Source organism: Pan paniscus, chromosome 15 (assembly GCF_029289425.2).
Source record: "Pan paniscus chromosome 15, NHGRI_mPanPan1-v2.0_pri, whole genome shotgun sequence".
Taxonomy (NCBI): domain Eukaryota; kingdom Metazoa; phylum Chordata; class Mammalia; order Primates; family Hominidae; genus Pan; species Pan paniscus.
The window spans coordinates 25,407,595-25,435,552 of record NC_073264.2 but is presented as its reverse complement, the minus strand read 5'-3'; the positions used below and the strand labels follow the sequence as shown (position 1 = coordinate 25,435,552).

The 27,958-nt window shown below is 57.5% G+C and overlaps 2 protein-coding genes and 1 long non-coding RNA gene across 19 annotated transcripts; 1 reads left to right on the top strand and 2 right to left on the bottom strand.

The window, feature by feature from the left end:
• Positions 1-1,363: 1,363 nt before the first annotated feature.
• Positions 1,364-8,498, bottom strand: CPNE6 (copine 6). Of its 3 annotated transcripts, none has more exons than XM_034937317.3 (18): positions 8,418-8,498; positions 7,805-7,919; positions 6,330-6,501; positions 5,756-5,935; positions 5,309-5,383; positions 5,069-5,143; positions 4,820-4,903; positions 4,639-4,728; positions 4,173-4,277; positions 3,858-3,944; positions 3,563-3,622; positions 3,167-3,300; positions 3,035-3,089; positions 2,892-2,943; positions 2,437-2,570; positions 2,059-2,295; positions 1,682-1,856; positions 1,364-1,563 (listed from the first exon to the last, which is right to left on the bottom strand). In XM_034937317.3, exons 1-17 carry the CDS (start codon positions 8,461-8,463, stop codon positions 1,719-1,721), a joined length of 1,839 nt encoding a protein of 612 aa, XP_034793208.1. In that variant the 5' UTR covers positions 8,464-8,498; the 3' UTR covers positions 1,364-1,563; positions 1,682-1,718. The 3 variants fall into 3 exon arrangements, with proteins under 3 accessions (XP_034793208.1, XP_057155809.1, XP_034793209.1); XM_057299826.1 differs by having other exon boundaries at positions 8,471-8,498; XM_034937318.2 differs by having other exon boundaries at positions 8,408-8,426.
• LOC134729041 (uncharacterized) lies at positions 6,517-12,637 on the top strand. 3 transcript variants are annotated; one of them, XR_010109886.1, is made up of 2 exons: positions 6,517-7,356; positions 12,425-12,637. It is a non-coding gene; the product is annotated as an uncharacterized LOC134729041 (long non-coding RNA). The 3 variants fall into 3 exon arrangements; XR_010109888.1 differs by having other exon boundaries at positions 12,265-12,637; XR_010109887.1 differs by having other exon boundaries at positions 6,517-7,392.
• Positions 9,693-27,915, bottom strand: CARMIL3 (capping protein regulator and myosin 1 linker 3). 13 transcript variants are annotated; one of them, XM_055097360.2, is made up of 41 exons: positions 27,227-27,915; positions 25,619-25,709; positions 25,283-25,333; positions 25,120-25,179; positions 24,910-25,025; positions 24,613-24,710; positions 24,285-24,355; positions 24,111-24,184; positions 23,803-23,878; positions 23,632-23,720; positions 23,028-23,122; positions 22,713-22,799; positions 22,397-22,506; positions 22,177-22,254; positions 21,534-21,610; positions 21,349-21,453; positions 21,189-21,258; positions 20,652-20,733; positions 20,427-20,523; positions 20,224-20,278; positions 19,971-20,143; positions 19,681-19,749; positions 19,350-19,443; positions 19,158-19,256; positions 18,657-18,785; positions 18,373-18,486; positions 17,741-17,916; positions 16,845-16,932; positions 16,569-16,706; positions 16,232-16,295; positions 15,882-16,090; positions 15,075-15,178; positions 14,607-14,735; positions 14,148-14,463; positions 13,672-13,800; positions 12,958-13,024; positions 12,766-12,855; positions 10,742-10,860; positions 10,478-10,658; positions 10,197-10,307; positions 9,693-10,068 (listed from the first exon to the last, which is right to left on the bottom strand). In XM_055097360.2, the coding sequence occupies exons 1-41, from the start codon at positions 27,754-27,756 to the stop codon at positions 10,040-10,042; spliced, it is 4,740 nt and encodes a 1,579-aa protein (XP_054953335.1). In that variant the 5' UTR covers positions 27,757-27,915; the 3' UTR covers positions 9,693-10,039. The 13 variants fall into 13 exon arrangements, with proteins under 13 accessions (XP_054953335.1, XP_054953337.1, XP_054953338.1 ...); XM_055097362.2 differs by having other exon boundaries at positions 9,693-10,065; XM_055097363.2 differs by having other exon boundaries at positions 10,478-10,652.
• Positions 27,916-27,958: the final 43 nt, after the last annotated feature.

Sequence of the window (27,958 nt, the reverse complement as noted above, 5' to 3'; positions counted from 1 at the left end):
TCTGAGGGGCTCACAGAACCTTTAGCTTCTCTTTCTTCATCCCCTTCCACACTCATTGTTGAAGGGAGAGGATGGGGCAGGGAGGGTCCTTCCGGGAGCCCAGCTCTTTTTCTCTCACTCTAAATTTCACCTGTGTCTATCCTTGCCTGCCCTGGAGCTGTAATTCAGACCCACTACTTTTCTTGTTCACTTTTCTCACCTGCATGGCACACAAAGGCAGACAGAACCATCCATAGACACCTGAGCACACAACTAGGCCACATATACAGTACACATACCTGGGTCTCAAAATGATACTCCTGGGTTACCTGAGTATACTTAAAAAAACAAAGTTGCACACTGTGGTGATTAAGAGTAGTGCTTTAGGTGGGGTGCAGTGGTTCCTGCCTGTAATCCCAACACTTTGGGAGGCCAAGGAGGAAGTTTGAGACCAGCCTGGGCAACATAGCGAGAACCCTGTCACTACAAAAAAATAAAATAAAATAAATTCAGATGTAATGGCATGCACCTGGAGTCCCACCTACCCAGGAGGCTAAGGTGGAAGGATAACTTGAGCCCAGGAGTTCGGGGATGCAGTGAGCCATAATCGTGCCACTGCATTCCAGCCTGGGTGGCAGAGTGAGACCCTGTTTCAGGTTGCAGTTCTACCAGTTTTTTGACCACGGGTGGGTTAAAATCAAGCCTCACTTGATTGTCAGAAAAATGGTGAAAATAATGGTAACCACCTACTGAGAATAAATGCATTTAAATAAGCACTTAGCATAAAGTTGACACATGCTACGTAATGATATTTGCTGTTGTTGCTGATGTGATTGTTAAGTGTGTGAATCTGTGTGTTCATGCACTGCACATCCCTGAGTCCATGAGTGTGACCCATTAAGGCCATGAACAGACACACACATTGACACACCCGAGAAACCAGACTCTATAGGCCTTAGATGCTCCACTATGTTCCCAATTCACTAGCAGCCCTGCTGCCCTCCTTCAGTACCCCCAGCACCTGCTCTTGGCCCGCCCCACAGCTGTGTGGGGGCTGGGGTTCAGCTCCTGGGGGACTCAGCAGGGCCTCTCTGGAGACAGCTATAAGAAAGCTTCAGCCTGCCCTCCTGACAGCCCGTAATTATCCTCCTATCTCCTGTAATTATTCTCCATGGCGCCTAGACCCCCTGGGGTTGGGAGGTGAGGGTGGGGGCTCCTCAGATCCCACTGGCACATAGCTGGGGTAAGACTGCAGAGACAGCAGCCTGCCTGGGGAGCTCTGTCTCAGATTTTGAAAGGTGCTGGTCCTCATTTCTTATGGTGTGTGTGGGGGTGCTGCAGGCTGCCCAGTGGGCATCTGAGGCATGATGGTTAGAGGCTGAGGTGCTAGGAGCAGTTCTCTTTATTAATGGCTAGAAAGTCAGGATCACCCAAGGAAGTCACTGAGGGGCCACAGCATTGAAGGGTATGGGGTTTGGAGAGATAGGAGCAGGACCCACCACTCACGTCCAGAACCCAGGGGGCACACCTGGTCCAAGAGGTGGAGGCATTGGTCACTGGAGTCACGAGGGTCAGGACAGGCACCTGGGAGGGGGTGAGAGAGTCATAAGCACTCTCTTCTACACTACACCCAGCCTAGTTGGGCTCTACCAAGCCCCACTTTGCACCCCGTGTCCACTCCTTTGGAAGCCCCAGGACTCACTGAGAGGCTGAGGGAGTGTCGGTCCGGAGGGAGGCAGTCACGGGCTAGGGCTGGGAGTCGTAGCCAGTGTGCAGGGCCTGGGAGCCCCAGGGCTGATGCCCTGGCTGGCGTAGTACTCCACCACCTGCCGTGGCACCTCAGCCAGGACACACTTGGCGAGTGCAGAGGGGGCAGCCTAGGGTGGGGACAGTGATGTGGTTAGGGGTGAGAGGAAGAGTAGGGGAGGCAGGGTCAGCTGAGGGAGAAGTGGGGCTTCAGGGTGGCCAGCTGGGCTCCCGCGTCCTTAGCAGGACATCAAATGGTGGAAGACGAAGGTCAGATTTGGGGGGATGAGAAGCTGAGGAGTCCTTCAGCCGGAAGGGGCCTGGGGGACTCACATCCTTGAAGTCTCGGAAGGGCACGAACTGGACAATGTCTCGGGCTGCAGGCACCCCTCGGGGGCAGCGCAAGGGGCCGTCGTCGCCATCCAGCAGCCGCATGTCAGAGAAGTCAGCATTGCCCACGCCTACGATGATGATGGACATGGGCAGGCGGGAGGCACGCACGATAGCAGTGCGAGTCTCAGCCATGTCGCTCACCACACCATCAGTGAGCACCAGCAGCACCGAGTACTTCTGAGGGCAAGCAGAGAGGGTGGAAGGGTTGGCTTTGTGTGCAAGGGCGTTGACACCGTTTCCACCAAGGTGCAGGCCCTGGCCCTGGCACCCCTTAAAGACACATGGGACAGCTCCTGTTTGCCCGCCATGTCTTCCTACCGTGGCTTGGCCGGTGCTCTGCTCCCGCTGGGCCGGCTCAGCCACACGGTTGATGATGGGGGCCACATTGGTGGGGCCGTAGAGCTGGATCTGGGGCAGGCAACGACGGTAGGAGGCGATGACCCCTGAGATCTCTGTGAGTGAAGAGAAGTTGTGAGGCTGGCAGAAATGAGCAGGGCCCCCTCCTGACACTCCTTAAAGCAAGGAAATGCTTCCAGGTCTGAGGACTGCCCTCCCCTCGAGTTCCTTCATTAAGCAGTGGGAGAGTTGGATGGTCCCTTGGCAGGGAGAGTTGGGTGCAGATGCTGGGCCTCGGCCCTGGAAGCCTCACCTGATAAAGACAGGCCTGGGATGGGTGGAAGGGACAGGAAGCTGGGCCCTGGGGAATGGAGTCTGTGCTCCTGTGTGGAGTGTGTCTGCGGGGAGGCGGGGCAGGTGAAAATCTCCCCTTTTACCTTCACATTCAGGATTTTCCGGGTCAAAGTTGATAGCAAAGTCATGGGACACCTGTGAGGGCAAGGCGGGAGCAGTGAGGGCCTGCCTTTTCTGCCTGACTGACACGCCCCCCATCTCCTTCTTTCCCTCGCATCTAGCGTACCTCGAAGTTGGGGGGGATTCGAGCCCCAAAGCCAAAAGCTGGGAACCGCTTATCACTGGGGAGAAGAAAAAGCTGTGGAATCCGTTGGGCAAGGCCTCCCTGCCTGTTCCCTCCCGCCCCACTCCCTCCTACCTGTCATAGTCCTGGCAGATGCCTCCCACTGCACGCAGGGCCTGCAGGTAGTGGTTGGGCTGTCGGGGACTGAGGCAGTGCAGGGACTGGCTGCTCCTCGGGTCCCCATTGGAGGCGGTGAAGTCGATGGCTACCTGGGTGGGGGTGGGAAGAAGGTCATGCTGCAACCATGAGAGCCACCAGATTGCCTAGGCCAGAGCTGGGATCTGTAGGGAGGACTAAGATGCGTGGTGGGGAGGCTACAGGTAGCCACATAATGATGTGGGGGTGCATAAGCTGACAATGCGAAGGCTCATGAGCAGCCCAAGTTGGGGCACTGGAGATTCTGGGCTCCTTCCTTTCACTATGGACTCAGTCCCTCCCTCTTGCCTGTGTGCCCTCCCTCTGAGTCTTTACCGTGAAGCTGATCTGGCAGCCACCCATGATGTAATCCAGGAAGGTGTGCACCTTCTCCACCTGGAGGTAGGGAGAGGGGTAAGGCGAGGGGATGGGGTGGTCCTTTGAGGAGGGAGCTTGGGTAGGGCTTCTGTGGGGAACATGGGGGAGCCAGAGTTTTTTGGGTTGCAGTTGGGGGTGGTTTCCAGTTCCCAGAAGCAGAGAAACTGGTCTTTGAAACAAGGGAAGGGTTGAACCTGAGAGTGTGGTAGGGGCAGGGGCTGGGGCAAGGCTTGAAGCAGGAAGTGAAATTTACCGTGCACTGGGCCAGCACTACCGTCCCTGAGCTCTTGTAATTCTTCTTCTTGTCCCGATACTTGGGGTTGATACAGTCCCACTGCATCTAGACCCCACCCCACAAGCTCAGGGTCACAAGTCCATCAGGTGACCCCTCTTTCTCCCTTCCAGCAGAGCCTCCCAGAGCAAGACCCCCATGGTTCCGTCCTTCAGCTGAGCCCAGGTGCTTTCCACCCTCTCCACTTCCTATCACCTATGGTGGTCTCTTCAGCATCACCCTCAGGATTCTCCCAGGGATCTGGGTGGGATTCTGGGGGTGGGGTATTTGTGGCACCTCCTGCCCAGGGTTTGCCGTCCCTTCCTGCATCTCCTGGAAAGTGCTGGTGAACTCGCCGATGAAGTCATGCTTCCCACTGGAGTCATAGTCATACACCAGGAACTGAGGAGGCAGGGGGAGGGGTGGGGTCAGGTTGGAGATGCTCTGCGGTGTTCGCGGTGAGTAGGGGGACTCGGAGGCAGGGGCCTTACAGTCTCCATGCCCAAACAGACATCCTCAACCTGCCCGGAGAGGCCACCTGCTGAACTTTGTTCTTTGGCTCAATCTGCTAGGGACTTTGGCCACTGATAAAATGCACACATGTGGGAAGTTTAACATTGAGCTGTGACCTATTATTTATCCCACAGTGGGATGTGATTATCACTTGGGGGAGAGGAGGGAGGCTTGCCACATGCAGGGGAAAGGTCTTAGATAGCAGATTGGTTGCTCTAAGTAGGCTGTGCTGGCTTGGCTGGGACTTCACCTTGAGAGGTCGGTGAACATCACAGCTGCATAGGGAATGCAGGGACAGGCGGAACGGCTCCCAGCTGGGGTTCAGGTTGTTCTTCACCACCTTGGAGAGGCACCAGGTGGCTGGTCAGCTCCTGTCTGGGTTTTCTTACTTTACTCTCCCTCCCTTCATCCCCATAGCCCCAGGCACCAACCTCAGTTCTCCAGACCAGCTGATCACTTTGGTCCTCGTTGGTCTTATAGATTTCCATGAAAGGGTCAGACTTGCTGAACAGATCCTGAAGATACAGGAGAAAGGGCCCTTGAGGTTGGTGAGAGCTGCAAGGAGGGTGGGGGATGGGCTCACACTGGGAAGAGAGCAGGCCTGGGCTCCTGGGATCTGTCTTGAGTGGGAGGCCTAGGAGTAACAGGGGAGTTGGGGGCCTGGACTCTGGGGTTCCAACCTTGTTGTCCAGCTTGTAGGCTCTGAAGGTGAGTTGCACATAGTCGTTTGTGCCTGATACCTCCTCGGCCACGATCTGCAAGGGGGATACAAGTGGCAGGACTCCCCTAACCTTACCACAAGGGCCACCCCATCCCCTTTCCCTTAGGTGGGGGTGGTCCTGGGCATGATGTCACCATAGGTGTCCATGCAGGGGCATTGAATACCTGGACCAAGGGTGAGTACAGGTGATCTTGCCTACCGTGATGGTGGACTTGCCCGCAGTCTTCCCATTCTTCAGCAATAATGGCTTAGTGACCTTGGTTTGTGACACAATCTGGGGATGGAGGTGGAGGGAGACCCAGCTGTGACATCCCCATCTGCCTTGGCCACGTACAAGGGATGGAATAATAAATGCTCTGAGTGTCCGCAAGGGTTGGCACTTTGAGTTGGGCTAGGGTTGGGCTCAATTTTTACAATAGTCTGAAGAGGGAAGCACTCTGACCACTCCTCCATTTTTTAGATAGGAAAACTAAGACTCAGAGAGGTTAAGTATCTTTCCTGAGGCTGCACAGCTAGTGAATGGCAGAGATGGGAGCCAAGGCTGGGTTGAACTAGCTCTAGAGCTCATGTTTTCTCTCTTTTTGGCTTCCAGAGGCAAAGCTGATGGAGGTAGGGTAGGGTAGCCGGGGAGGCCGGGAATGCAGACCTGGCCCAAGGTGCACTCCGTAGAGCCGAGGAAGGTATCATTTCGGGGGCTGGTGGCTCCGTCCTCGGCATCAAACACGTGGAACTGCAGGGGCTGCTTCTCCTCAAAAAAATACTCAAGGGCCAGCACCCGGGAGAAGACAGGGCTGGAACAGGAGCGAAGCACCTCTGTGCGCTCTACCTGTGGTAGTGGTTGAAGGGAGGCCAGGGCTGTCTGGGAACCGAGGATACTTTTCCCTGTCCTGGACTGCCCTAGTCATGCCAGCTCTTCTTGGGCCCCCACGTCCCCAGCAACCAGCTCTTCTCTTCCTAAGCTGATCCCTGAGCTTGGGGTGCTGCCTGCCCACTGGACTCTCAGTCCTCCGGGCTATCATGAGGCCTTTGGGAGCAACCCCACTGCCTCTGGGTCAATCTCAGGACCCTCTGGGACTCCATCTCCAAGGTACCCAAGCGGCCTCGAGAAGGCGCCGCAGAGTCCACACAGTTCCCTGCAAGGCTTTCACTGCTCCCACCCAGCCTCCCTCTTTCCCAAGCTTAACCCAGGTTAGTTAAGGAGAAACCTGAGCTGCTCTCACCTCCACCCACTGCTCATCAGAGTAGAGCTTGAGCAGCACGCAGGGGTGGGGTTTGGTGAGTGTGTCCCGGTCCAGGAGGCCATGGCAGGACACCCGCAGCTCCACCCGAGAGGCCCCCAGCGTCATGGTTGGGGGCTCAGGCACCCATCCCATCTCAGGGTCCGACATGTCACTGTGGGGACAGAGCAGGTGGCCTGGACTCTGGAAAGGGAACACCTGCCAGCAGAGGGGTCTATCCTCTAGGGTCCCTGGGCCCCACCCCTTAACCTCCTTCCCTAGACCCTGGGGCCTCACGGACCTCCTGCTTCCCCTGCCCTCTGCTCAGCTTCACCAGAGTTCTGAGCAGGGGAGGGCAGAGGACCTGAGCCTCCCACTCCTGCTCAGAAGCCCTGTGCTGCTGGCCTAGGTATGCGTGGATGGGGCTGGAGAGGGCTGAAGGATTGGGGTGGGGATGTTCCTGGCAGTCTTGGCTCCTAGGCCATCGATTGATCTACACTTTCTGCCGCCTCAGCACCTTCTGCTATTTCCCGACTGGTGTTGTGCCAGCGCTGCACTCAGTCTTGGCACGAGGGAGCTAAACTAGGGCAAGGGGGTGGGGCAGGGGGTGGAGAGGCCCCTGGAGGTCTGAAGAGGATGGGTCTCAGAAGTGGAGTCTGCAGTGGGCAGGAGACAGGTTGGAAAGTCCCCTGCTGGGCTATCCCTATCCACTCCCTACCCCCATTCCCCTTCTGGCTAGCTGATGGAAAAGGAGTGGTGGTGGGCTGGGAGGCAGGACCAGGGCTCTGCTGAAAGCTCCTTCAGGCTCCTGGCAGGAGCTCTAACTGTGACAAGCCTCACATCCCTCCCCACCTCCCCTGTTTTCACACTTCTTGGCAGCACTGGCACCGTCTCTTAGCGACAGGATTTTTGGGGAGTCGTGGCTCCCTCCATGCTGCCCGTGGGATGCACGCATGCCACCTTCCCCCAGCAGTGGTACCAAGCCTCGGGCTGAAGCAGGCAGGGGTATGCCGGCCAGAGTTCATGGCCGGTCAGTCCATCTATCTGTGTCTGTACAGATCTCAGGGTGAGGCTGTCTGATCCCATGTCATGCTTCCCCGAGTGAGTGTGCATTGGTGTGTCTGAGTGCCCCACCCTCCGTGTCTGTCCCTCCATGTCGTGTGTCCGTTTCCAGGAGGGTGTGACAGTTCCTGTACCTCCCTCAGAAGTGGGACCTTTCTCTGGCTGGGTATCTACCTCCCCACAGTGTGTGCCTTTCTAGATATGTGAGGGAGGGTCTGGGCTGGGGGTGGGGGGTCTCTGCCTTCCAGCCACAAGTCTCCCAGTTCTTGGGGGTCCCCGAGATAGGCAGGGGCTTGTGGTGGTGAAGGGATTGGGCAGGGCTGGGATCTCTCTGCGGGCTCCAGGAGATGTTGTTATGGAGACTGGGCCAAGCTGGGCTGGGCTGGGGCTGGGCTGGGGAGGAAGGGTGGGCTCACCTGGGCTCTCGGTCGGGGGCTCCTCTCTCCGGATCTCTGGCCCTGGCCCTGACTCCCTTGCTGCTCCAGCCGCTGGCGCCGGCTCCAGCTCCGGCTCTGCTGCTATTTATGGGGCCTGGATGGGGAGGGGTGGGGGGGGGCGCAGCACCAGCTCCCCCCGCGTGGATGGATTGGGAGGGAGAAGAGGGAAGGGGCAGGGCCACAGCCTGGGAGGGAGCCACAGAACCGGGGGAGGAGGGCAGGCTGGGGGTGGCTTAGAGGCAGGACCCCCACAGACACAGTGACACACATCTTCCCCTTCACACCACACCCACACCCAGAATCGCAGAGATGCGCACATTGCAGTGGCATGCACATACACATTCAAACAGAGAAATGATGGCGACACATGCACCCACGACTCACAGGCTCACACATATCTTGATACACACAGGCGCCAGTACATAAACTCACTGTGACACCACGACAGTTACAGCCCCCGGCGGATACACATTGGGAAACATACCCCTTCTCACATCACTTTCAACATTATTACACTAGCTAAGGATATCTGCAGTCACATATACAGGAACACTGGGCTGTCCTTGTCACACATGTACTCACTCAAACTAACCCGGAATACAGCAGAATGTGATCTTCCCGTGCTCCTTAAAAGCCATCACATACCTTGCTGAACGTCATAGCTTTGAGAATGATGTCCAGTTCCCTAGCCACCATTTTATAAGGAGACACAGGAAATGGACATAATTGCTTAAGGACACCCAACCTCATATCCTGGTCACATGAGGGCATGTGCTGAAGGACTGACTCCCAAGGCTTCTTCCCGGTGCCACAATATACCCAACACCCCCCAAGATTCAACCCATATGGCCTTACCCTTGTGGGAGGGGCTGTGCCATGCACAGATCTTAAGGAAACAAAACAAGTCATTCCTGGTGAAATCAGTAAGTAAGGGAAGTAAGCAGTTGCCTGGGGAGCTGCAAACCACACATGAAGACATTTGGGCACATTGTGGTCTGCGATGAGTACGCAAGAGCGTTTACCTTCGCCCTCCATCCCCTTAAGCTGCTCATGTATTAATATAGCAGCCATTTATTGAGCATCTCCTGGGTGTCAGGCACTGTGCCAGGTGCTGGGGCTACACAGGTGATTAAGACACAGCCTCTGCCCCTGGGGGAGGCAGATGTATATGGAACAGAAAGACAGGCAGACAGAGAGAGGATAAGCCAATACGCATACGCAATGAAGCGTGACAGGTGCAATGTTATGGACCTGCTCAGGATGCAGTGGGAGCACATTAAAGCAGGATGCAATATGGATGAGTGGGGAAGGCATCAGGAAGGACTTCACAGAGGAAGGGGTTTTTGAGTGGGATCTTGAATGCCAAGATAGTATTTGCTAGAACACCATGGGAGACAGCTACTTTAGTTGCTGACCTCATGCCACAGAGACTTCTGTTCACCTGCAAGCCACTCTGCTATTGAGACTTCTGACTAGTGAGGGTGCCCCCAGGACGACACAACATCATATAATTCCCCCATTAGTGTGCATGCACGCACACACACACACACACACACTGCTCCCGTGTCCCTCTGGTACACTGGGGCTTCCAATCCCATTACACCCCCAAAAGCTGGACAGACATTTGTGTTGGTTTCTGTCCTTTTGGTTCTTTCTCCAGGAAGCTCAGCCCTGACCCTGGGCATAACACCCATCTTGGCTTGGGGACTTATCAGTCCCCTTCCCTCGGCAGTTCTTTGTTTTTTCTCCTGCTCCTCTCAGAACCCCAAGTCTATCCCTGTGGAATGTTTCTCATTTTTCTCCATTGTGGCCAAGCTCTGAGGGTTTGTGGGAAGACAGCAGATTGTGGAGGCAGTGAATGGGGAAGATAGCAGAGACTCGAGGCAGGCGATGATTTTGTTTTTTTATTCTATACAAGAGGGGAGAGAGTCCCTGGGGATAGAGGGACAGAGATCCACCCTCCTGGGGGAGGAGATAAGCCCCCACCCAGAAGCTCTCTGCAGAGAGAGGTATCGAGGCAGGCATTGACAGCCTCCGTCTCTCCAGGTGGCTCCCTCTGTTCTAGTCCCTGCCTCCAGCTCCCCCATGCCTGGTCCTGCCGTCTTGCCCCTGTAGGACAGGGGCTGGCAGGGGGCCCTGGGGACTGGGGGTGGATAGGGGTCTGAGTCCTTGCGAGGCACATGTCGAGGGCTGAGGAGGGTGTTGTGGCAGTTGTCAGTCTGTTCCTGGCTCACTGGTTCCTGCTGGGGACAAATCCAGGGAGCCCTGTTTCCTGGGCAGGGACAGCCAGCCACCTGGTGTTGGGGCTTCGGGGGGTGTCATGTTGGACAGATAGGTGGGAAGGGGGGACCTGCCCTCTCACCACCAGCACCTGTGGGGTCAGGAGGCCGTCTTCTATCAGGTTCCAGCTTGTCACAGGACTGTGCCCGCCGTGTCCTCTTGGGCTTCAGGGGGGCAGTCCGCCGGCCTGGATCAGGGGGCCCTGAAATAACAATCAAGGCAGGCCTAACACAGGAGTGGGGCTCACGCTGGGATGCTCATCCAGGCTGTGACTCCTGGTTGTCACTCATTCCATGCTCTGGAAGAGGACCTGATGTGGACAGCAAAGTCCTAGAGGTGCCCTGAGCCCCCCACTCAGCCAGGGTGGCAGACCTTGGACTTCGGGCTCCTCTTGGTCTTGCTGTGAGCTCAGCCTCAGCCGGGGTTTGTTGACTCCTGGAGCTGCATCTCCAGCCTCAGCCTCTTCCCTGACCCCTGGCTCCTGGGGAGGCCGGCGGCCCCTGGGCACAGCCACTGGCTTGGGAGGCCGTGGAGCTAGAGCAGGGTCCTGTAGCTGGCAGAGGAAGGAAGATGCTGGGTCAGTTAGTCCCTTTGCCTCATCAAAGTGCCTCCCCCACCCATCTTGCCAGCTCTCACCTTGGCATTCCTAGCTGGAAGTGTCCTCTCTGGGAAGAGGGTCCCCTCCTTCTCCTCTTCCCCATCTTGGGAGGCTGGGCTGGGACTCTGGCAGCTGTGGTTGGGGGCACTCTCTTCAGCTGGGGATGAGAGAGGAGAAGCTGCAGGAAAAGGCATTCTTGCATAGCTCCTGTCCCTGTCTCCTCTCTCCACTGAAGCCCTGGAGGCCAGGACTTTCTCCCTCCAAGCCCACTTGCTCCTATGTCTCTGCCTTTCATGTGCCTTTCTTTTCTTTTCTTTTTTTTTTTGAGATGGAGTTTTGCTCTGTCACCCAGGCTGGAGTGCAGTGGTACAATCTTGGCTCACTGCAACCTCCACCTCTCGGGTTTGAGCGATTCTCCTGTCTCAGCCTCCTGAACAGCTGGGACTACAGGTGCGTGCCACCACGCCCAGCTAATTTTTGTATTTTTAGTAGAGACAGGGTTTCACCGTGTTGGCCAGGATTGTCTCGATCTCTTGACCTAGTGATCCACCTACCTCGGTCTCCCAAAGTGTTGGGATTACAGGCATGAGCCACCGCACCCGGTCTTTCATGTTCCTTTCTACATCCATGCTCCTTAGCCCTTGTTTCCCAGGATCATCCTGAGGCCATCACCTCTGGAGGGGACTCTGGCCTAGCTGTCCCTCTTGCAGAGCAGTGCCCGACCCCTTTCCTGCTGGGGCAGGGCCCAGGGCCTGCTGGGTCCACAGGCATGCTGCCCATCCAGGCTGCAGTGCCCTGGGGGCTCTGCCAAGGCTGCAGCCTGGCATTCCCAGAACTCTGTCTGAAAGTCTGATTTAGATGGAGGGGTGCCCTGGCACACTCATCCTCCGCCCCAGTGGCCTTTAAGCAACATGAGCCTGTGGCTCTGACACTGGAAAGTGTTGTCTGCGTGTGGATCTGTGAGGTGTGTGTGCAGTGGGGCAACTGACTATTGCGGTTTCCTAAATGAAAGATGGAGCCCTTTGGGGCGCTTTAATTAGCCTGTGTATGGGATGGAAAAAATCAGCAAAGATGCCCCCAGTGCTGGGTTGGCCTTGGAGGAGGAGGCAAGGGCACAGGCACTCCAAGTCTCGGGCTAGCCTGATTCTGCACTACAGGGGAGACAGGGGCAGATGCAGAATGGGTGGGATAGGACAGTGGGGAGCATGTGGCTCCAGCCAGACCAGCCCGCTCAGCTCTTAGCTCTTTCCAGCCCTTACGCCCTAGCCTGGTGGTGGGAGTGAAAGAGGCTGAGGGGGTGTCTCCATCTACGGAGAGATTTTGTCTATGTCAATATTGCTGGAGGGTCATGGTCCAGGCCTTTGGCAACTGCTGGACTGAGCGAATGCTGAGCTGACCAGCTTTTCTTTAGTGGCTCCCTAAGCGGAAGGTGCTCTGAAGCCAGCAGAAAGGAAGTGTCATGCCTGGGATAATCCCCTCCCTTTTACTCCTCCGGTCATGGGGCCAGGAAGTAAATGACTTGTTTAAGGTCGCGGGTGGCTGAGAAGGACTAATACCGCAGGTTTCTGACCTCCGAGGCGAGCTCTTGCCCATGTTTGGGGCACCTTTCTGCGTGAGCTGAGGGTGAGTTGATAAACGACTTCTGGAGGAGGCTGGAATCTGAGGTGGGCCTGGCACAGCTGGTACTTGCTGGCAGTTTGACTTGCCCACCCTCTTCTCAGCAAGGTGCAGAGAGGAGCCTTGTCTACAGAGGCTGACACTGTGCCGACGGTGACCAGAGGCTGCATCTGCCCTGGAGAATTCGCCAGAGCCATCCACAAAGCATTGCTCCTGTTTGCCAACACTGGAGAAGCCGCTTTTGTTCTGTAGAAGCTTTCTTTGGATTGGGTTGTTTGTCTCTTTTGGATATAGCTTTGTAAATATCCTTAAACATTTTCACTGTGTTGACTTCTCACTGCCCCACCTTGGCCATAAATTCCCCAGCACAGGGGCCATGGGCTTCTGTTTCTTTGGACACACCCTGGGCTTTCAGTACTGCTGCCTGAAAAGAGGCTTTCCATACCTATGTGCCATGTGGCCTCTGCTCTGCGCATGGCGCTGAAGCTTGGTTTGGTGCTTTGGGGCGGTGGTAGGGGCTTCCAGGATCCAGGCCCTGGAGTAGAGAGAGGGGATGAGAAAGAGAGGAGAAAGGAAAAAGGTAAATTTGACCCCTGAGAGAGGGGTCCAAAAGGGCTTTGAATGTGACTGTTCTTACCTGCGTCGTCTGAAGAGCGCCGTTTCTGCCAGGCCTGGGTGCTGCCCTCCTGGTCTGGGCCTGGGCCCTGAAAGAACAGTGGGTCAGGTTGTAAGAAAGTCTCCTCTGTGGCAGGACTGCAGCTGACAAAGGGCTTCTGCTCTAGCATCTCCATGTCATTCTCATGTCATTAGTCCCTAGACACTTAAAACTGTTTCCCAAAGAGTGGCACCCATACCTCCCCAGGGGCACAAGAAATGGCTTACACAAATGAGTATACTTCCATCTTTATAGTTACATATGTATTTTACATGTAGTAGAAAAAAACACGACTCATTCAAAAAGCCTGTGATTTTAAAGATAATGTCTAGGTCTAGCCTAAGTTAAAAAAAGGTGAGTTAATTTAAATAAAAATACTATGTAAGTAATAATTCAGGTAAAAATCAGTCACAAAGGTTATAATCAAGTCACCATTGTTTGGGAAACAGAGCTCTAGAGGTAAGTATTTTTATAACCCCTCATTTTACAGTAAAGAAGGAGAGGTTTCAGGAGGTGAAGTGACCAGTCCAGGGCTCCACGGCAAGTGTGTGGTGGGGGCTGAAGAGCAGCTAACATCTTCTAATGCCAAAGCATCTGCTTTCTCTACTGAACCACCAGGGATGAGGGAGTGGGAAGGAGAGGGTGGTGGACAGATACCCTCAGGACCCACAGTTTGTTGTCCCAGGCTCCACTCACCTCTCGTTTCCCATCGAAGCTCCAACCCTTGGCTCTTTCCAACCCGGGAAGGGCAACACCGTGAACCCTTGGCTGCTGTGCTGTCCCAGGGGCTGGGCCCCCCTCCCCTGGCTCTGACCCCTCAGTGCCCTAGAACAAGGTCTCTTATTTATTAGCAGTTCCCAGTTGAAGGGGGCTCCCCAGGCTGTGAGGGAGTTGTCAGGAGGACCCCTGCCTCACTGAGTCCCTAGCCACGGGGAAGCCCTGCAGAGACCCTCTGAGAGTCCTTCCAACGCCTGCATTCGCATATAGCACTCCCAGCATGCTCTTGGCCACTGGGTCTTAGTCCACTCTCAAGGAGAGGAGAATTGAAATGACCAATGTTCCCAAGAACCCTGGGTCCTAGCATTCTCCCATTAAGCTTGGGGTGGGGTAGGAGACTGGGTTAAGTGTGGGGCAGGAAAAGGGGAAGACACAGCACCCCCTGCCTCACTTACCATCTTCCTGCGGAAGGAAGGTCCCCGGCCCCCACCAAATCCAGGGAGGAGGCTGCTCTCCTCCTCTGGGCTCCAGCAGGGAGAGGAGTTATTGCCGAGGCTTGGGGGGTCTGGGCTAGGGGGGCTCTCCTGAGTCGGGGGAGGGAGTGGGGGTGGAGGGAGGAGGAGTCCAGTGGTGGGGGACCCTGGCCCCCTGTCCCCCTTGAAGCTCCGGGGCCGGCGAAAGTGGAACAGGCCCCGGCGCCTCTTCTTCTGGAGTGGAGGCAGCGGTGCCTCCGAGAGTCCTGGCCGCACGGTCCTCAGAGTCCGGGGGTAGCTGGGGAGAATCAGGGTAAGTTAGCAACAAATGCCAGATGCAAGCTCAATCCTGGGTCTGATAAACCTGCTTTCCTCTCATCTGGTCTCCCCTGCTGCACTGCAGCCCTTTCCACTTAGTTCTCAGGGAGATGATGCCCTTGCCTTTCCTGTCCCGTTGTAATCCTCCAGCAGCCTTTCCCGCAGACTGATGTTTCTTCCCAGGCACCTCCCCTGCAGCTCCTCTCAGCTTCTCCAAGTGACCTGGCTCCTCCTGGACAGACCCTGGGCAGTCTGCAGGACAGTGACAGGGAACACTACCCCCTGGGCCTCTCACCACTAATGGGTATCCTGTCCCAGGGCTGCCCCCCACCTCCCTCTTATCCACACCTGCTCTCCAACCCCACCGTGGTGGTTCACTCTGGCCCCATTCTTCCCAGCTGTCCTGGGAAGACGCAGAGGTCATGGGCCCTGAGGGCTGGGTGGGGAAGGATGAGAATGTGGGGAAATTTCTCACAGAGACTGGCTTTGGGCACTGCTGTTATGGAGACTCCCATGGGAGCTGGGAGGACACAGCAGCCCTTCTAGGGCCTTGGGGCCTGCTGAAAATGGGAGTGTGTTTAGGCATCACACCTAGAACTTTCCTCCATGACCCTTCGGCTGAAGAAGTCCTCCAGCCCTTCATCCAGGCGGGTGGCCATCCCATTCTCCTGACGAGTCCCAGGTGCTGGCATCTGCTGGGAGGAAAGTCCCGTGGGACATCTCATCTAGGTCAGGAAGCCCCACCTCCCATCCACTCAGAGCATTCCCCTTTGGGCTTGGACATTTATGGAAATGTAGACTTCAGTTCACCCAGTGTTTCTTTTTTTTTTTTTTTTTTGAGACGGAGTCTTGCTCTGTCACCCAGGCTGGAGTGCAGTGGCACGATTTTGGCTCACTGCAACCTCCGCCTCCTGGGTTCACGCAGTTCTCCTGCCTCAGCCTCCCGAGTAGCTGGGATTACAGGCAGGCGCCACCACGCCCGGCTAATTTTTGTATTTTTAGTGGAGATGGGGTTTCACCATCTTGGCCAGGATGATCTCGATCTCTTGACCTCGTGATCTGCCCGCCTCAGCCTCCCAAAGTGCTGGGATCACAGGCATGAGCCACCATGCCCAGCTCACCTAGTGTTTCCTAAGCTTGGTGGCTCTTGGTGTTCTTGGTGGCTCTATCCTTCACCAAAATAAGAATGACACTGCCCGGCAGACAGAGCTTTCTTATCTGTGACAAGGTCTAGCTCTCATAAAAACTGGGCAATCCCTCATCTGTTCATTGGCATGCCTGGACTCCTGCCCAATCCCTCAAGGCTACTGTCTCTGGCATTTGGGTCCTAAAGGTAAAACTCCTGGCTCTGGTGTCACTGAGTGAAGGGGATCCTCTTGTGAAGCCTTAGGGACTCACACTGGGTCGACCAGGTCCTGGAGGTGTGGTCCTGGGGGGGCGGGGCCTCCCTTGTGTTTGATGCCTTAGTTTGTAACCATGAGTGGGCAGCTCAGATAGACCTTCCCAGGAGCCACTAGCTGTGGGCTGGCTGCCCCCAAGTCCTGAGAACCAGCCAGGGGGGATCCCCAGATTCCCCAGTTGGCTTTCCATGTCCTGAGGGCTCCCGCCTGCAAGGACAGCAGCATTAGAGGGACTAGCAGAGGAATGGGGAGAAAGCAGGATGGGGAGACAGAGAAAAAATCAAGGGAAAGAGGGGCTACGGAGGGCGGGAGTCTGGAGTCCATGAGAACGGAGGCTGGGAGACTCACTGATGAAGGCAGACACCGGCCGGATCTTGCGGCAGCGTTTCTGCTTTTTGATGGCCATGGTGTCCTGCAGAAATGAAGACGAGTGGCAGGGCCAGGCACCTCACCCAGAGCCATCCATTCCTCATGAAACCTTATTTGAGCCCATCCTGCCCCTCGCTCCTCAGGGGGCTGAGGCACTGGGATGAGGGAAGAGGTTGGGCTGGATTGGGATTGGAGGCAGAAGGCCAGGCACAGTGAGGTGGCCAGGGGAGTACAGATCAGTGGAAGGGGACAGTGTTGTGCAGGTTTAAGGGCAGGGCCCAGGTTATTAAGGAGGAGCAGGGAGCGGGGGGCTCACAATGTTGGTCCCAAGTTCATCATCTGTGGTCTCCTCATGGTCATGGTTCCGGCCTCGGCCCCGGGAGGACAGATCCTGCCCTTGGCCTGGGCACCCTGGTGGATCTGACAGCGTCCTTAGCTGGGTCAGGTGCCGGGCCTGGGGAAGGGCAGGTGTGAACAGAATTCCATGGAAGCTGCCCACCTCCCAGGCCCTTGAAGGGGAGGGTGATTAGGGAGACAGGATAATGTGGGGTGGAGGGCGTGCCCGAGCCAGGCCAGGCTGCAGAAGCCTTACCAGGCTCTTGTGGGAATGGTAGAGCTCTTGCAGGATCTCATCCACTATGGAGTTGGTTAGGTAGGTGACGACTGAGAGCTTCACTTCACTGTGGGCACAGGTGGGGCTACTCAGAACATTAGCACCTCAGTCCCCGGCATGGCCCCTGAGGCACTCCCTCTCCCAGAAGCCTGAGAGAACGGCCAGCTGGCCTGGTCTGTCTGCCCATGGAGCGCATGTGGCTGCTGAAGGAGGCAGCCTAGCCCTTGACACTCATTTCTCCACAAATACACGTCTAGTCCCACCCCAGAGCCCCCAGCCCAACTATGTGTGGGGAAAGAGGAATTCGAGGAGAAGGAGCAAGGGGGCCCTAGGTCAGGCCCCTGGAGCCCCAGTGGAACAGAGCTAGGTAATTGGGGTGCTGAGTAACTAAACCCTGCTAGTTGCTACTGTGAGGGTAGAAAAGACCCTTCCTTGGGCCTAGCTGTTTCATAGGCATGTGTACTAGTTTTCCTTTGGTTTGGTGAGTGGTGGCACCCAGACCCAGAATGAAAGAACTCTAGGGGCAACGAAAACTGGGAGGAAGACAGTGCTTCCATGCACCCAACTCAGGTACTTTTCTTTGTCCATGCCTCCGAGGAGGCCCTGCTATCCCATTCCTGGTGTATTTGTGTGGGTATGTGTGTGTACACCTGTGTGGGCACAAACTTGGCTCCTAAACCCCAGCTCAGCACTTAGATTTCTAGGGCAAAGACCAGTCAGACCCTAAATAGCAAGGTTGCACTTGGTTAAAGATTGATCCTTGTAATGGAGATTGTGCCATTCATTATTCATTGCTGATAGCTCTCCAGTCCTAAGTCCCTAAGTGATCTGGGCCAAATCCAGCTCAGCCCCCAGCCCTGCCCTTTGCCTCTCACTCCAGCTTGTTCTGAATGTCTTGTCCTGCTTGCTCCAGCAGTGCCCCTCGGATGAAGTTCCGGGGCACAGTGACACGCTCCGCCACATTGCTCAGCATCTTGTTGTGTCCCTCGGCCACCCGCATGGCCACAGGGCATAACTCCTGTGTCAGGCTGACCATGGACTCCAGGATCACCTAGTATGGGGGAAAGGGAGGCCAGAGGCCCAAGGGGGACAGGATCAGGGCTGGCACCACAGCAGAAGAGACTTTATCTATTCCAGCCCCTCCTGCTGAGACTGAGGGACCTGCCTAAGTCACAAAACTGTTAGTGGCAGAGCCTTGGACACTAAGGCTTCCCCACTTTCTGGTCAGTGCTCCTTCCACCCTACCATACAGACAGGGGCAGTCAGTCCAAGGATCCAAATCCAGAGCGGGGAGGTCAGAGTTCAGGGACCAACATCAAAGCTAGCAGAAAAAAATCCAAGCCTGATATTGCAGCAATGCCTTGGTACAGTGGGAGTGTGGGTGGTCTCAACTCTGCATGTCCTCCTGGCCCTCCAGAAGTCTCCCAGCTCTGATTTTAGCTCTGGGCTTAGGGCCTCAGTCAACACTGGGTTCCCACCATGGATTCCTCCCTCCTCCAGGACTTGCCTGCAGCTCCTTGTCCACAGCTTTGGACACCTCACTTGCTACTGATTCCAGCCTCTGCCGCACAGGCCCGTCATTGGCCAGCACGTGGCCCAGCTCATAGAGGCTGGGAAACAGCTGGAGAAGGAAGGGGTTATGATTAGCAGGCCAGAACCAGGACTTGCTAGGTCTCTGGGGTCCCTGAGCTAGGAAGGCAGATGCACAGGGCAGGGCTGTCATGGCTTAGCATGGTCGGCCTTCTTGGGTTCTCCAGACTTCAGGGGAAGGGTAGCCTGTGGAGGGCTCACCGCCCGGGAGTTCTTGGCATCTTTGATGAGGTCCCGAGCGTAGAGTAGCTCATCCTGCACGGGCTCCAGGGGGCACAGTCTCAGGGCCCGCACCTCCTCCTGCACTCGTCCACACAGCCGCTGCAGCATCTGGAGCACAGTGGCAGGGGTGTCAAGGGGACCCCTGCTTCCACATCTTCACAGGTAGGACCCCTTAGGCAGTGCTACTGGTGCTGGCACCGACAGTGGTGGAGGTGATGTCTCTGGCTGGCCTGGTCCCACTTGCTACAGCCTTCTTGAATGCCCAGCTGAGCTCCCAGAGTCCTGTGCACTCCTGCTGTTTGCCCACATATGTTTGAAGCCCATATCCTGCATGTCCTCTCTTTTTGCTTCCCCACATGCTTAGTCCAGTGATAGGCACCATGCAGTGCCTCTTCATGCTCCCCCACTCAATTTTCCATCACATCACACTGTGCCCTGCATGCCCCGGGTATGCCCTGTGTCCCAGAGGGAAACGTTTACTTGCTCGGCGCTGCTGGTCACCAGGCCCTGCTGCAACCTGAAGGCCTGCTCCTGGGGGCACGTCTGGGAGTGGTTGTTCCTCACTAAGCACCATTGGATCTGGAGATGATGGGGTTGGTGGGTCAGGGCCTGGGGATGGGGGCTGCCCCCTGCCCCTTGCTGTGCCACCCTGCTTAGGACAGCACCCTGCACCTTCTGCCAGACGTCCTCGGTGCGCTCAGGGGCGCTGCGATAGGCTTGGGAGATGTCGCTCACGGGGAAGGACATGAAGCGCAGCGTGTGGTTGCTGTGGGACACAGGGGCACAGCTGGGTGGGAACAGGTGAGGATGGGAGGCCCCTGCCTCCTCTGTTGGTGAGCAGCCCTCCAGCCCCCTTGCTCATCATTTCTGTCTTCCATGGCCCTTCCTAAAATTTCTGTGCAAATAGGTCAAAGGGGCTAGGGTGGGGCAAGAGTAGTTCAGGCCTGATCCAGGCACAGGGAGGCTGGGGACTTGGATCAGGGCAGGACCATGGTCTACTCACCTCTCCAGGGCCCTTGCGATGTCCAGGAAGCCCAGGGCAGATGTATTGTTCCGATCCCATAGGATAGTTCTGGGGGGAGGGTAAGCACCAGTTTGGCACCTCTCCTCCTGGGTCCCTACTAGGGGCCAGGGACACAAACCTCTTGGGGCAATAAGGCTGACTCAGAGATGGTTCTGGGGCTGGGGGTCTTCTGGAAGCTGGGGTCCAGAGCATCAAGGAAAGCAGGGAGATTATGTATATATGGGGAGGGGCTGGGGCTCCAGGTCAGGGGGTCCCGGTGTGGGCCCCACCTGAGGGAGGAGTTTATCTGCAGGGCCTTAGACAGCATCTTGGCCCCGATGTCCTCCATGCCATTGCCGCTCAGATCCACCTTGGCCAGGCAGGTGTTGCTGCCCAGGGCATTGATGAGGATGCTGGTGCGAAGCTTCAGCCGGGAGTCTGCCACCGACAGTGACTGCAGGGACTGTGTGGGCAAGGGGGGGTTGGGCCCAGTCCCCACAGCCTCCTCCGACTGCAGGTCCCCTCCCAGGCCCAGGCACTCACACAGTCCTCTTCCTGGATCAGCTGCACCAGCTTGTGGAGGATCTCCTCCAGGGTCCTGCAGGGAGGCGGGGCTCAGAGTAGGAGGGGAAGGGCTGGGGTCATGCTATTGGAGGAGGAGAGAGGTGGCCAGAGGTAATACGGTGAGCCAAGAGGATGGGTGAATGATGGGATGAGGGTCTGTGGGCATGGAAAGGGGGCCTCACTTGGCCTTGACATTGAAGTTCTTGCCCAAAAACAGGTGCTTGAGGGACTTGTTCTTGCCAAGTGCAGGCACCAGTGTCAGGAGGTCCGAGTCGAACCCTGGTGAGCAGACGGGAGAGGCCTGGCCTGGAGGCCTGAGGCTGACTGGTGTCCCATCAGGGCTGCTTCTGCATGCTCCAGGCCCCTGTTCTCCCCTGGCCCCAGGGAAGGGAGGAACCACTACTCACCATTGTCTGACAGATCCAGGCTCCCTACACAGGTGACAGCTCCCAGCTGCTCCTGCAAGGCTTGGGCTCCCGCTGAGCGGAGCTGCAGGGACAAGGTGAGGTAGGGAAGGCAGGGGTTGGGGTGGGGGTAGGGCACCTTTAATGCTTAGGATAGAGTAGTCACACCAGAACTCAAAGTCATGCCAGGATCTGGGTGTAAAATCAGGGAGACTCTTTACCCACACCAGATCCTTCCCTAGAGCTGGCTTCCCTCCCTTCGGCCAGGAAGGCTGCTATTCCTAAGACAGCTTGCTCCTGCCCTCTGGTGGAAAAGTCTGGTATCTCCCACCCCAAAGCTTTAAGGGCAGAGATACTAGAGACTGAGAATGAATGGCCTCTGGAAAAGAGGCCAGACTGAGAGGGGAAAGTGGTGGTGTGGCCAGGTCAGGGGGTCGCAGAGGGTCAGCACAGAGGCTAGATGGAGCCAGGGTTTGACTTAGGTCTGAGAAATGCACATGGATCGGAGGCGGGCAGAGGGGTTGGGGACTGAAGGCTCACCTCACAGCTGCTGAGATCCAGGTGCAGGTCACTGAGGTGACTGTTGAGGGAGAGGCCCTGAAGCAGCGCCCTGTGGGAGGGAGGTCAGCAGGCCCTCCTTTACCTCTTCCCGCTCCCCGTGGTTCCCTTGGATGCACCCCCAACCCTGCACCCACCCGACCTGAGGGCCTCCAGGGGCAGCTTTGTGGCCGACAGGTTGACGTGGCTCAGTGTGTAGGCGCTGCTGAAGAACTGCTTGAAAGCTGGTGGGGCCTCTCGACCCTTCCTGTGGAGAGACCCCTGGGGTCAGCGAGGGAGGGGGTTGGCCATGTCTTGCCCTGTCCTCCCTTCCCCCTCCTCTCCCACCTGTGGGAGCAGCTGTTGCGAGCCAGGTTGAGGTAGGTGAGGTGGGAGCAGCAGCCGTGGAGCAGGGCACCGAGAAGCTGTGGGGGGAGATATGGTGGGTCTCAGGGGAGCTGGAAGGGGGTAGGGGGTGGCAGGAAAGGACTCCCCCTCCCTCCCCATCGAGGTTCCTGGCTCTTCATTCTCTGTGGTCAGCCTGTGTGAGCTCCACTGGAGATGCCCACTCAGATTCTTGAAGTCTCTGTTTTCTCCCCTGTGGAACATGGGTCTACTCCCTGCCTGGCTTCCAGGGGCATGAAGCTGCTCACAGGCAGTGGATTTGTAAAGCCAGGGCCACCATTGACTCCTAAGGTGCCTTGTTCAAGTTAGGAAAAGCATCCATTCCCCTGGTGGAGCCAGGGTGCACAGCTGGGGAAGGGAGCAAGGGCTGGCTTTTAAGCACAGCAAGCACAAGCTTGTGACCTGGATAAAGGGATAAAGTGCCACACAGGTATGAACTATGGACATTGCTTTATACTTCAGCTGAACCTGAAGTCATCTAGACAGCTCTGCCCGCCTGTGTACTCAGGGTAAGGGGGTGAGACCGAGGCCCACTGTGGTCTTCCCCAAATCACCTCAGACTGGCTTCCCATCACCAACTCCTCACCAAGTCGATGACGCAGTCAGTTCCTGACAGGTCCAGGTGCACCAGGGCGTTGGGTTGGGCCAGGAAACTGTAGAGGGCCTGGAGTGGGAAGGAAGAGGGGTTGCAGGGGAAGGGATGATGGAGTCTCGCCACCCCCAGAGGCCATGGGGCAGAAGGCCTCCCAGCTCCTGAAGCTTAAGCATGCTTTCTGCAGGGGGCTGAGGCTGTTCTGAGGACTCACATTGGCCTCATCCGTGGCGAGGAGCCCAGGATTCTTGCTCAGGTCCAGGTATCGAAGGGAGCTGGCAAATGCTGGGTTTGCCCCGAAGGTCTGGCCGAGTGCCTGGAGCCCTGAGCACAGCGGGCACTGGGCTGGGTTGGCCCCTAGCCCCACCTCTTCCCCTCAGCACATAACTCTTCCCCGCTCCCCAAACGTGGCTCCTTTTCACTCTTCCATCCCTGAGGTGGTGTGTGAATGTGTGGGTGTACCTCTGGAGCTCAACACCCCAGGCAGCACCAGGGTAGGGTCAGAGGTCAGGGGTCCTTGGTGCGAGTACCTCGAGGGGAAATGGCAGTCTTGGCCAGGCACAGTTTGGTGAGGCCAGAGGGGAAGCAGAGGAGCTGCTGGCTCAGACTGAGAAAACCTGGGGAGTGGAGAGAGAAACGGGCCCAGTGAGGGGCAGGGCAGTGGGCGCAGGTGGCACAGAGTCAGGTTGGGGGCTCGAGTAGGGTACAGGCCTTGGGTCAAGGATGGAGGTGTCAGGGCAGGGGCTGGAATCAGGCTGGAGAGCTGCTGTTCAGACCTGGTTGGGCTCTGGGCTAGGACAGGGGTCTGCATTGTGATGGGGACAGGATTCAGGGCTGGGGCTCACCCTTGTCCTCGATGGGGTTGTGGGACAGAGTGAGGGCATGCAGCACACAGCTCCCGTTCTCCCCAAACACCCCGGCCAGCTTCTGGACAAAGTCCCTTCAGGGAAGGGGAGGAAGGATTTGTCCTGAGCTGAGCCCCAGATCCCAGCCTCTGGGCTTCCCCTCCTCCTCTACCTGACTGCCTGGCTGGGGCTGCATGGTCAGAGGCCCCCACAACAGGGGAACAGCTCAGGGCCTGCCAGGGAGCTTGTCACCACTCCGGAGTACCTGGGGGCATTCCACACCTTAGGAAGTTGTGCTGAGACAAAGGTCAGCTTTGGGTCCTCAAGACTGGAGCAGCCCACCCTGCTTGGTAGTTAATGGAAAAAGAGGAAGGGGCATGGAAGATCCTGGGGAAAGGCCATGGAGCTGGGGGTCAGGAGGCTTGGGTCTGAGTTCTAGCTTGACCTCCGACTTGCTTTGTGCCCTCTTTTGGCCTTGGTCTCCTCTTCTGTAGAGAGAGGCACTGGATAAGATAGTCCAGAGGCCTGCATCATGCTCTGAGGTTCTGGGACCCTAAAACTACATCAAGGGTGCACTACTGCCCAAGGAGGAGACTGGCCTCACGTCTTAAGCCCGGCGTTGTCCAGCACCAGCTCTTCGAGGCTCCCCGACTTGCTTAGGGTATGTAGCACCTGTTCTAGCACTTCAGAGCCCTGAGGACAGAGGGGGGTCTTGTGATCAGGGGCCAAGGGGGGCACTACTTCTCCCACCTCACCAGCCCCTCCCAGTTCCTACCAGCCGCAAGTCCTTGCAGTAGAGTTTGGTGAACCACTGGTTGTAGGCCAGGGCTGCTACCATTAGGGCCAAGTCTCTGTGGGGATATGGAAGGGGGCAGGAAAGTGGTGAGCAGGTGGTTGGGTCAGAAAAGAAGAGACCAAGGATAGGGTGGTTGGGCTGGGGAAGGCCTAAATGGGTAGATGGGGATGGGATGGAGTTGGGGAGATAGAGCTGGGGCTGTGGGACCAGAAGGCCACTCCTGGGAAGGGCTGGGGTTGGGCTGAATTTGGGAATTTGAGGGTGGAGTCTCTGCCCCATCTGCTTACCGGCTCTCCAAGTGGCTGAAATCCAAAAGATTGAACTCCCGGTTATCTTCAGCATGGTAGATGGTGTCCACATCCTTGGAGAGGTGGAACTGGCTCACACCTGCTCCCCACTTCCTTCCTAGCCCCCTCCCTCCAGGTCCCACCTGTTCCCTATGGGGTCCCTGCCCAACATACCCATTGAACCTCCTCACGGCAGTGTAGCCCATTGTAGTCACACAGAGCAGCGTAGGTCTCAGAGAAGCCACCTGTGGGGCAGGAGATAGGCTGATTCCATGAGGGTAAGGAGATGGGGAATAGGCTTGGGGTTCAAGAACAGTCAAGGTCACTTTATGTGCCAGTGCTCTTGGTTCTTGCTATGCCATGAACTTCCTGAGGTCTGGGAGCTGGGAGTCCTTCAGGCAGGCAAAGCCTGCCCGCCCAGGCAACACCCTATGCACAAAGGGCTCTGATCATGGGGCAAGATGGTGGAGCGCCTACTTTCCTCACATCTGCCCCTGCTCACCGCAGACACTGTGGGTGGTAGATGTGGAAGTCTCAGAGTTGGGGGATGTATCTCGGGGCCCCTCTGGGGTGCCTGCGTTTCCACGCCGGATCAAACACCTGGAAAAGAAACAAGTCATTCCAGAGAGGGCTGGAAAGAGGCTCTCAGTTCTTCCCACGTTATAGCTCCTGCATCCCAGGAAAAACCAGGAGTGGGGACATGAGAGCTCTCCTTCTCAGCCCTGGCCCAGGGGAAGGAGGAAGGGATGAACTCTCCCTCTCATCTAATGCCTTAAGAGACCCCTTATTTGCCACTCACCCAGGGCCAGGGCAGACCTTGGACAGGGCAGAGCTCACATGTCGTGTCACCTGGTCCACACTTTCAGCTGATGGCAGTCGCATGCTCACCATGCCACGCTCCGTCTCCACCAGGATCTGGGGGAGACGAAGCGTCAGAGCCTCAGACTCCCTCCTCTCTGCTCCCTCCTCCAGCTGGCCCAGTAGTGGGGCCCAAAGCCCTGGTACTCACCTGATTCTGACTGAGCGTGTTGAAGGCACGGATCTCTAGGACATTGAAGGAGCTCTCCACCTAGGAGGGATGGAGATGCTCAGCTCCTGGTAAGGACCTGGGTTGCCAGGCTTGGGAGGTAGGGAGCATGCCAGGTGCTCTCCTGCTCCTCAGCCCAACTCACCTTGGCCGGGACTTTAAGGGGGAAGAGGTGGAGGCGCCAGGAGGTCAGGGCCTACAGAGAGAGGAAAAAATCGGCAGCTCATGGCAGCTGCTGGGCCTTGGTGGCCCTGCCCTCCTTAAGCCCTTCAGCTCTGCTCTTGGAGTGTCTCCCCAACCCGATGCCCTACCCTAGACTTCTGGGACATCAACACAGTCCAGCCCTGCCTCCTCCCACCAGGTTTTGTCTCCTCAGTGTCCACCCACTTCTGTCTCTTCTGTCCTCCCAGCTCCCTGCCCTCTACTGGCCAGCTGCCCTTGCCAGCCACCTCCTCCCTCCCCACATGCCCAGTGCCCTCACCAGCACTCGGTCCTCAAACTTCTTGGGCTTTGTCTCCAACTTCACATGATGTTGTTGGAGCACGGCCCCTTGGCTCAGGCACCTCCGGATGCTGTCTGAGGGGGGGTGGGAGCCTGCTCAGAGCTTCACCTTACCCTGGCCACCCCCATCTCCCAGAGCTGTCCAGATAGAGGCAGGGTCAGGGTCAAATGGGATGAGAGAGAAACAGAGAGACAAAGAAGGGAGGACAGGGACAGAGGGCATTCCTTCTTGGGTGACTTTTCACACTGTCTCTTTTTTGACTTTTCTCTTCCTATTAGAGAGGGAGTAGGGTGTGGAGAAAACTCCGGCTCCTGATGTCCCTGAGTCAGGGGACGGTTGCTGACTGTCTGTGGGAGGGTGTGTCTTACACTTCTGAGGGTGTGAAGAATTTTTCCAACCCATGCACTACAACAGCCATTGACACATACACAGTGAGTCACTGTGTGGGGGTGTGGGGTGTCCCTTTGACTATATTCTAGGTGGTCCAGGTGTGAGTGTCTGCCTTTACTATGAGAGTGTGCATGCCTCCTGGAGATGTCAGGGAGCCTGAGTGTGGCATTGGTGGGGACAGGTAAGTGTGAATGAGTATGCTGTGGAAGGGGCACAGAGCCAGACACTTCCTCTGTGTGTGTTGGGCGGGGAGAAGAATTAATGTTTAAATGAGCCCCATACCCATCTGCTGGCAGAACCACCCAGATATAGTGTGTGTGTGTGTGTGCACGCGCGTGTGCTGGGGTGCCATCTCTGTGAAGATGTGTTTACACACGTCTAATGATTGTGCTGTGTGTGTGTGCAGGTGTGGGAGATTGCCACGGCGCAGCATGCCTCTGAGTATCCACGAGCATCCTGCGCTTTGCGTGGGCTAGCCTGTGCTCCCGTCTCTGGGGGTCAGGGTTGTGGCAGTGCTGGGTGGCCGGGCCTGGGTTTGGGCTAGGTCTGAGAACCATGCAAACGGGAGAAGCCTTGATGTGTGGGTGGTGGGTAGCGAGAAGGAAGCAGGCTGGGACGGGGCTGTGGGAGGCGAGCCTCAGAGACCCTCCTGCTCTTGGTTTTAGCTCCAATCCAGGGCCTCTTCCCTGACTCCCTTCTTTGCCCCACTGGCCTGGGCGCTGCCCAGCTCCTAAGGGGCTCTTCAGGGCCAGTTCCGGGGCGGGGCCGGGAGGAGGGAGGGTGTTAAGCCACGCAGCGGTCAGGACCAGGGGCAGCTCCCATCGCAGGGAGGGGCGGGCTTGGCCCCGCCCGGCGGGGAAGCGGGGACTCTCCGGATGGGAGACTGGACGCTTCGCCGAGGGTGGGCCAGGAACGCCGAGAGTCAGCCCCAGGGAGCGCCAGGGAACTGCACCTGTCACCGAAGGGCGGGACGGGCGGCTCTGGGACAGGAAGGTCCCGACCGGGTGAGGCGAGGCAGGCAGCGGAGGATGCTCCGGGGACAGCGATGCCCGGACTGGAATGCAGGGGCTGCCTTGGAGCCAGGATGCATGGGGTGAGGGGTGTGAGACACCGGGCTGGGATGCACCGCGGGGAGGAACGCGCTGGGTCTGGGATGCTCCCGGACGGGGCGTCCCAGAGACCGAGGCAGCCTCGTACCTTGCAACTCGCGGGTGAGCTCCACGCTGGGCTTGGCCATGGCGGCCGCTGCTGCTGAGGCTGCTGCAGAGGAGCCGCCGCCGCCGCCGGGGAGCCGCGGCACATGCTAGACCCGGCTTCAGCAGGGCCCGGGCGCTGAGCGCTGCAGCAGCGGCCGAGCCCGCTCCGGTCAGGGGCGGCTGCTTGAGCGCTCCTCCCCCCGCCTCGGAGCGCCGGCTCCCCCGCCCAGCCGGGAGAGCTGCCGGACTGAGCATGCGCTCCGCGCTGCCGAGCCGCGTGAGACCCAGCGCGCGCTCGCGCCGACCCTTCTCGCTGGCTCCCGCGTGAGCTGGCCGGTGTGCGTCGCCCGGTGTCCGGGCCTTCGGGGCGGGGGGCGGCGTCCCCGCTTTCCATCTACTCAATCCTCGGGCCCGTGGGCCGAACCCATTTCTTTTGTTTGTGGGCCCGGGCACCTTGCAGGGCCTTTCTCTATTCCCCACTGGCTCAGGACCCCTCCAGCTTGTCCTTGCTGACTCGGGACCTAGGGCCATGCTGGGAGAGGGCCTGGCTGGATCTGGGAGGCGAGGGGCGGGGAGGTGTTAGAGAGTTCCTCCTTCCCCACCCTCGCCCGACTCGCCCTGCCTCGGGGATCCCCGTGGCGTCCTGGGAGTTCCTGTGCCACCTTCCTTCCAGTTGGCAGCTCTGCAGACACCTCCACCCCTGAACATCACGCTCAGGTCCTGGAGACAGGGA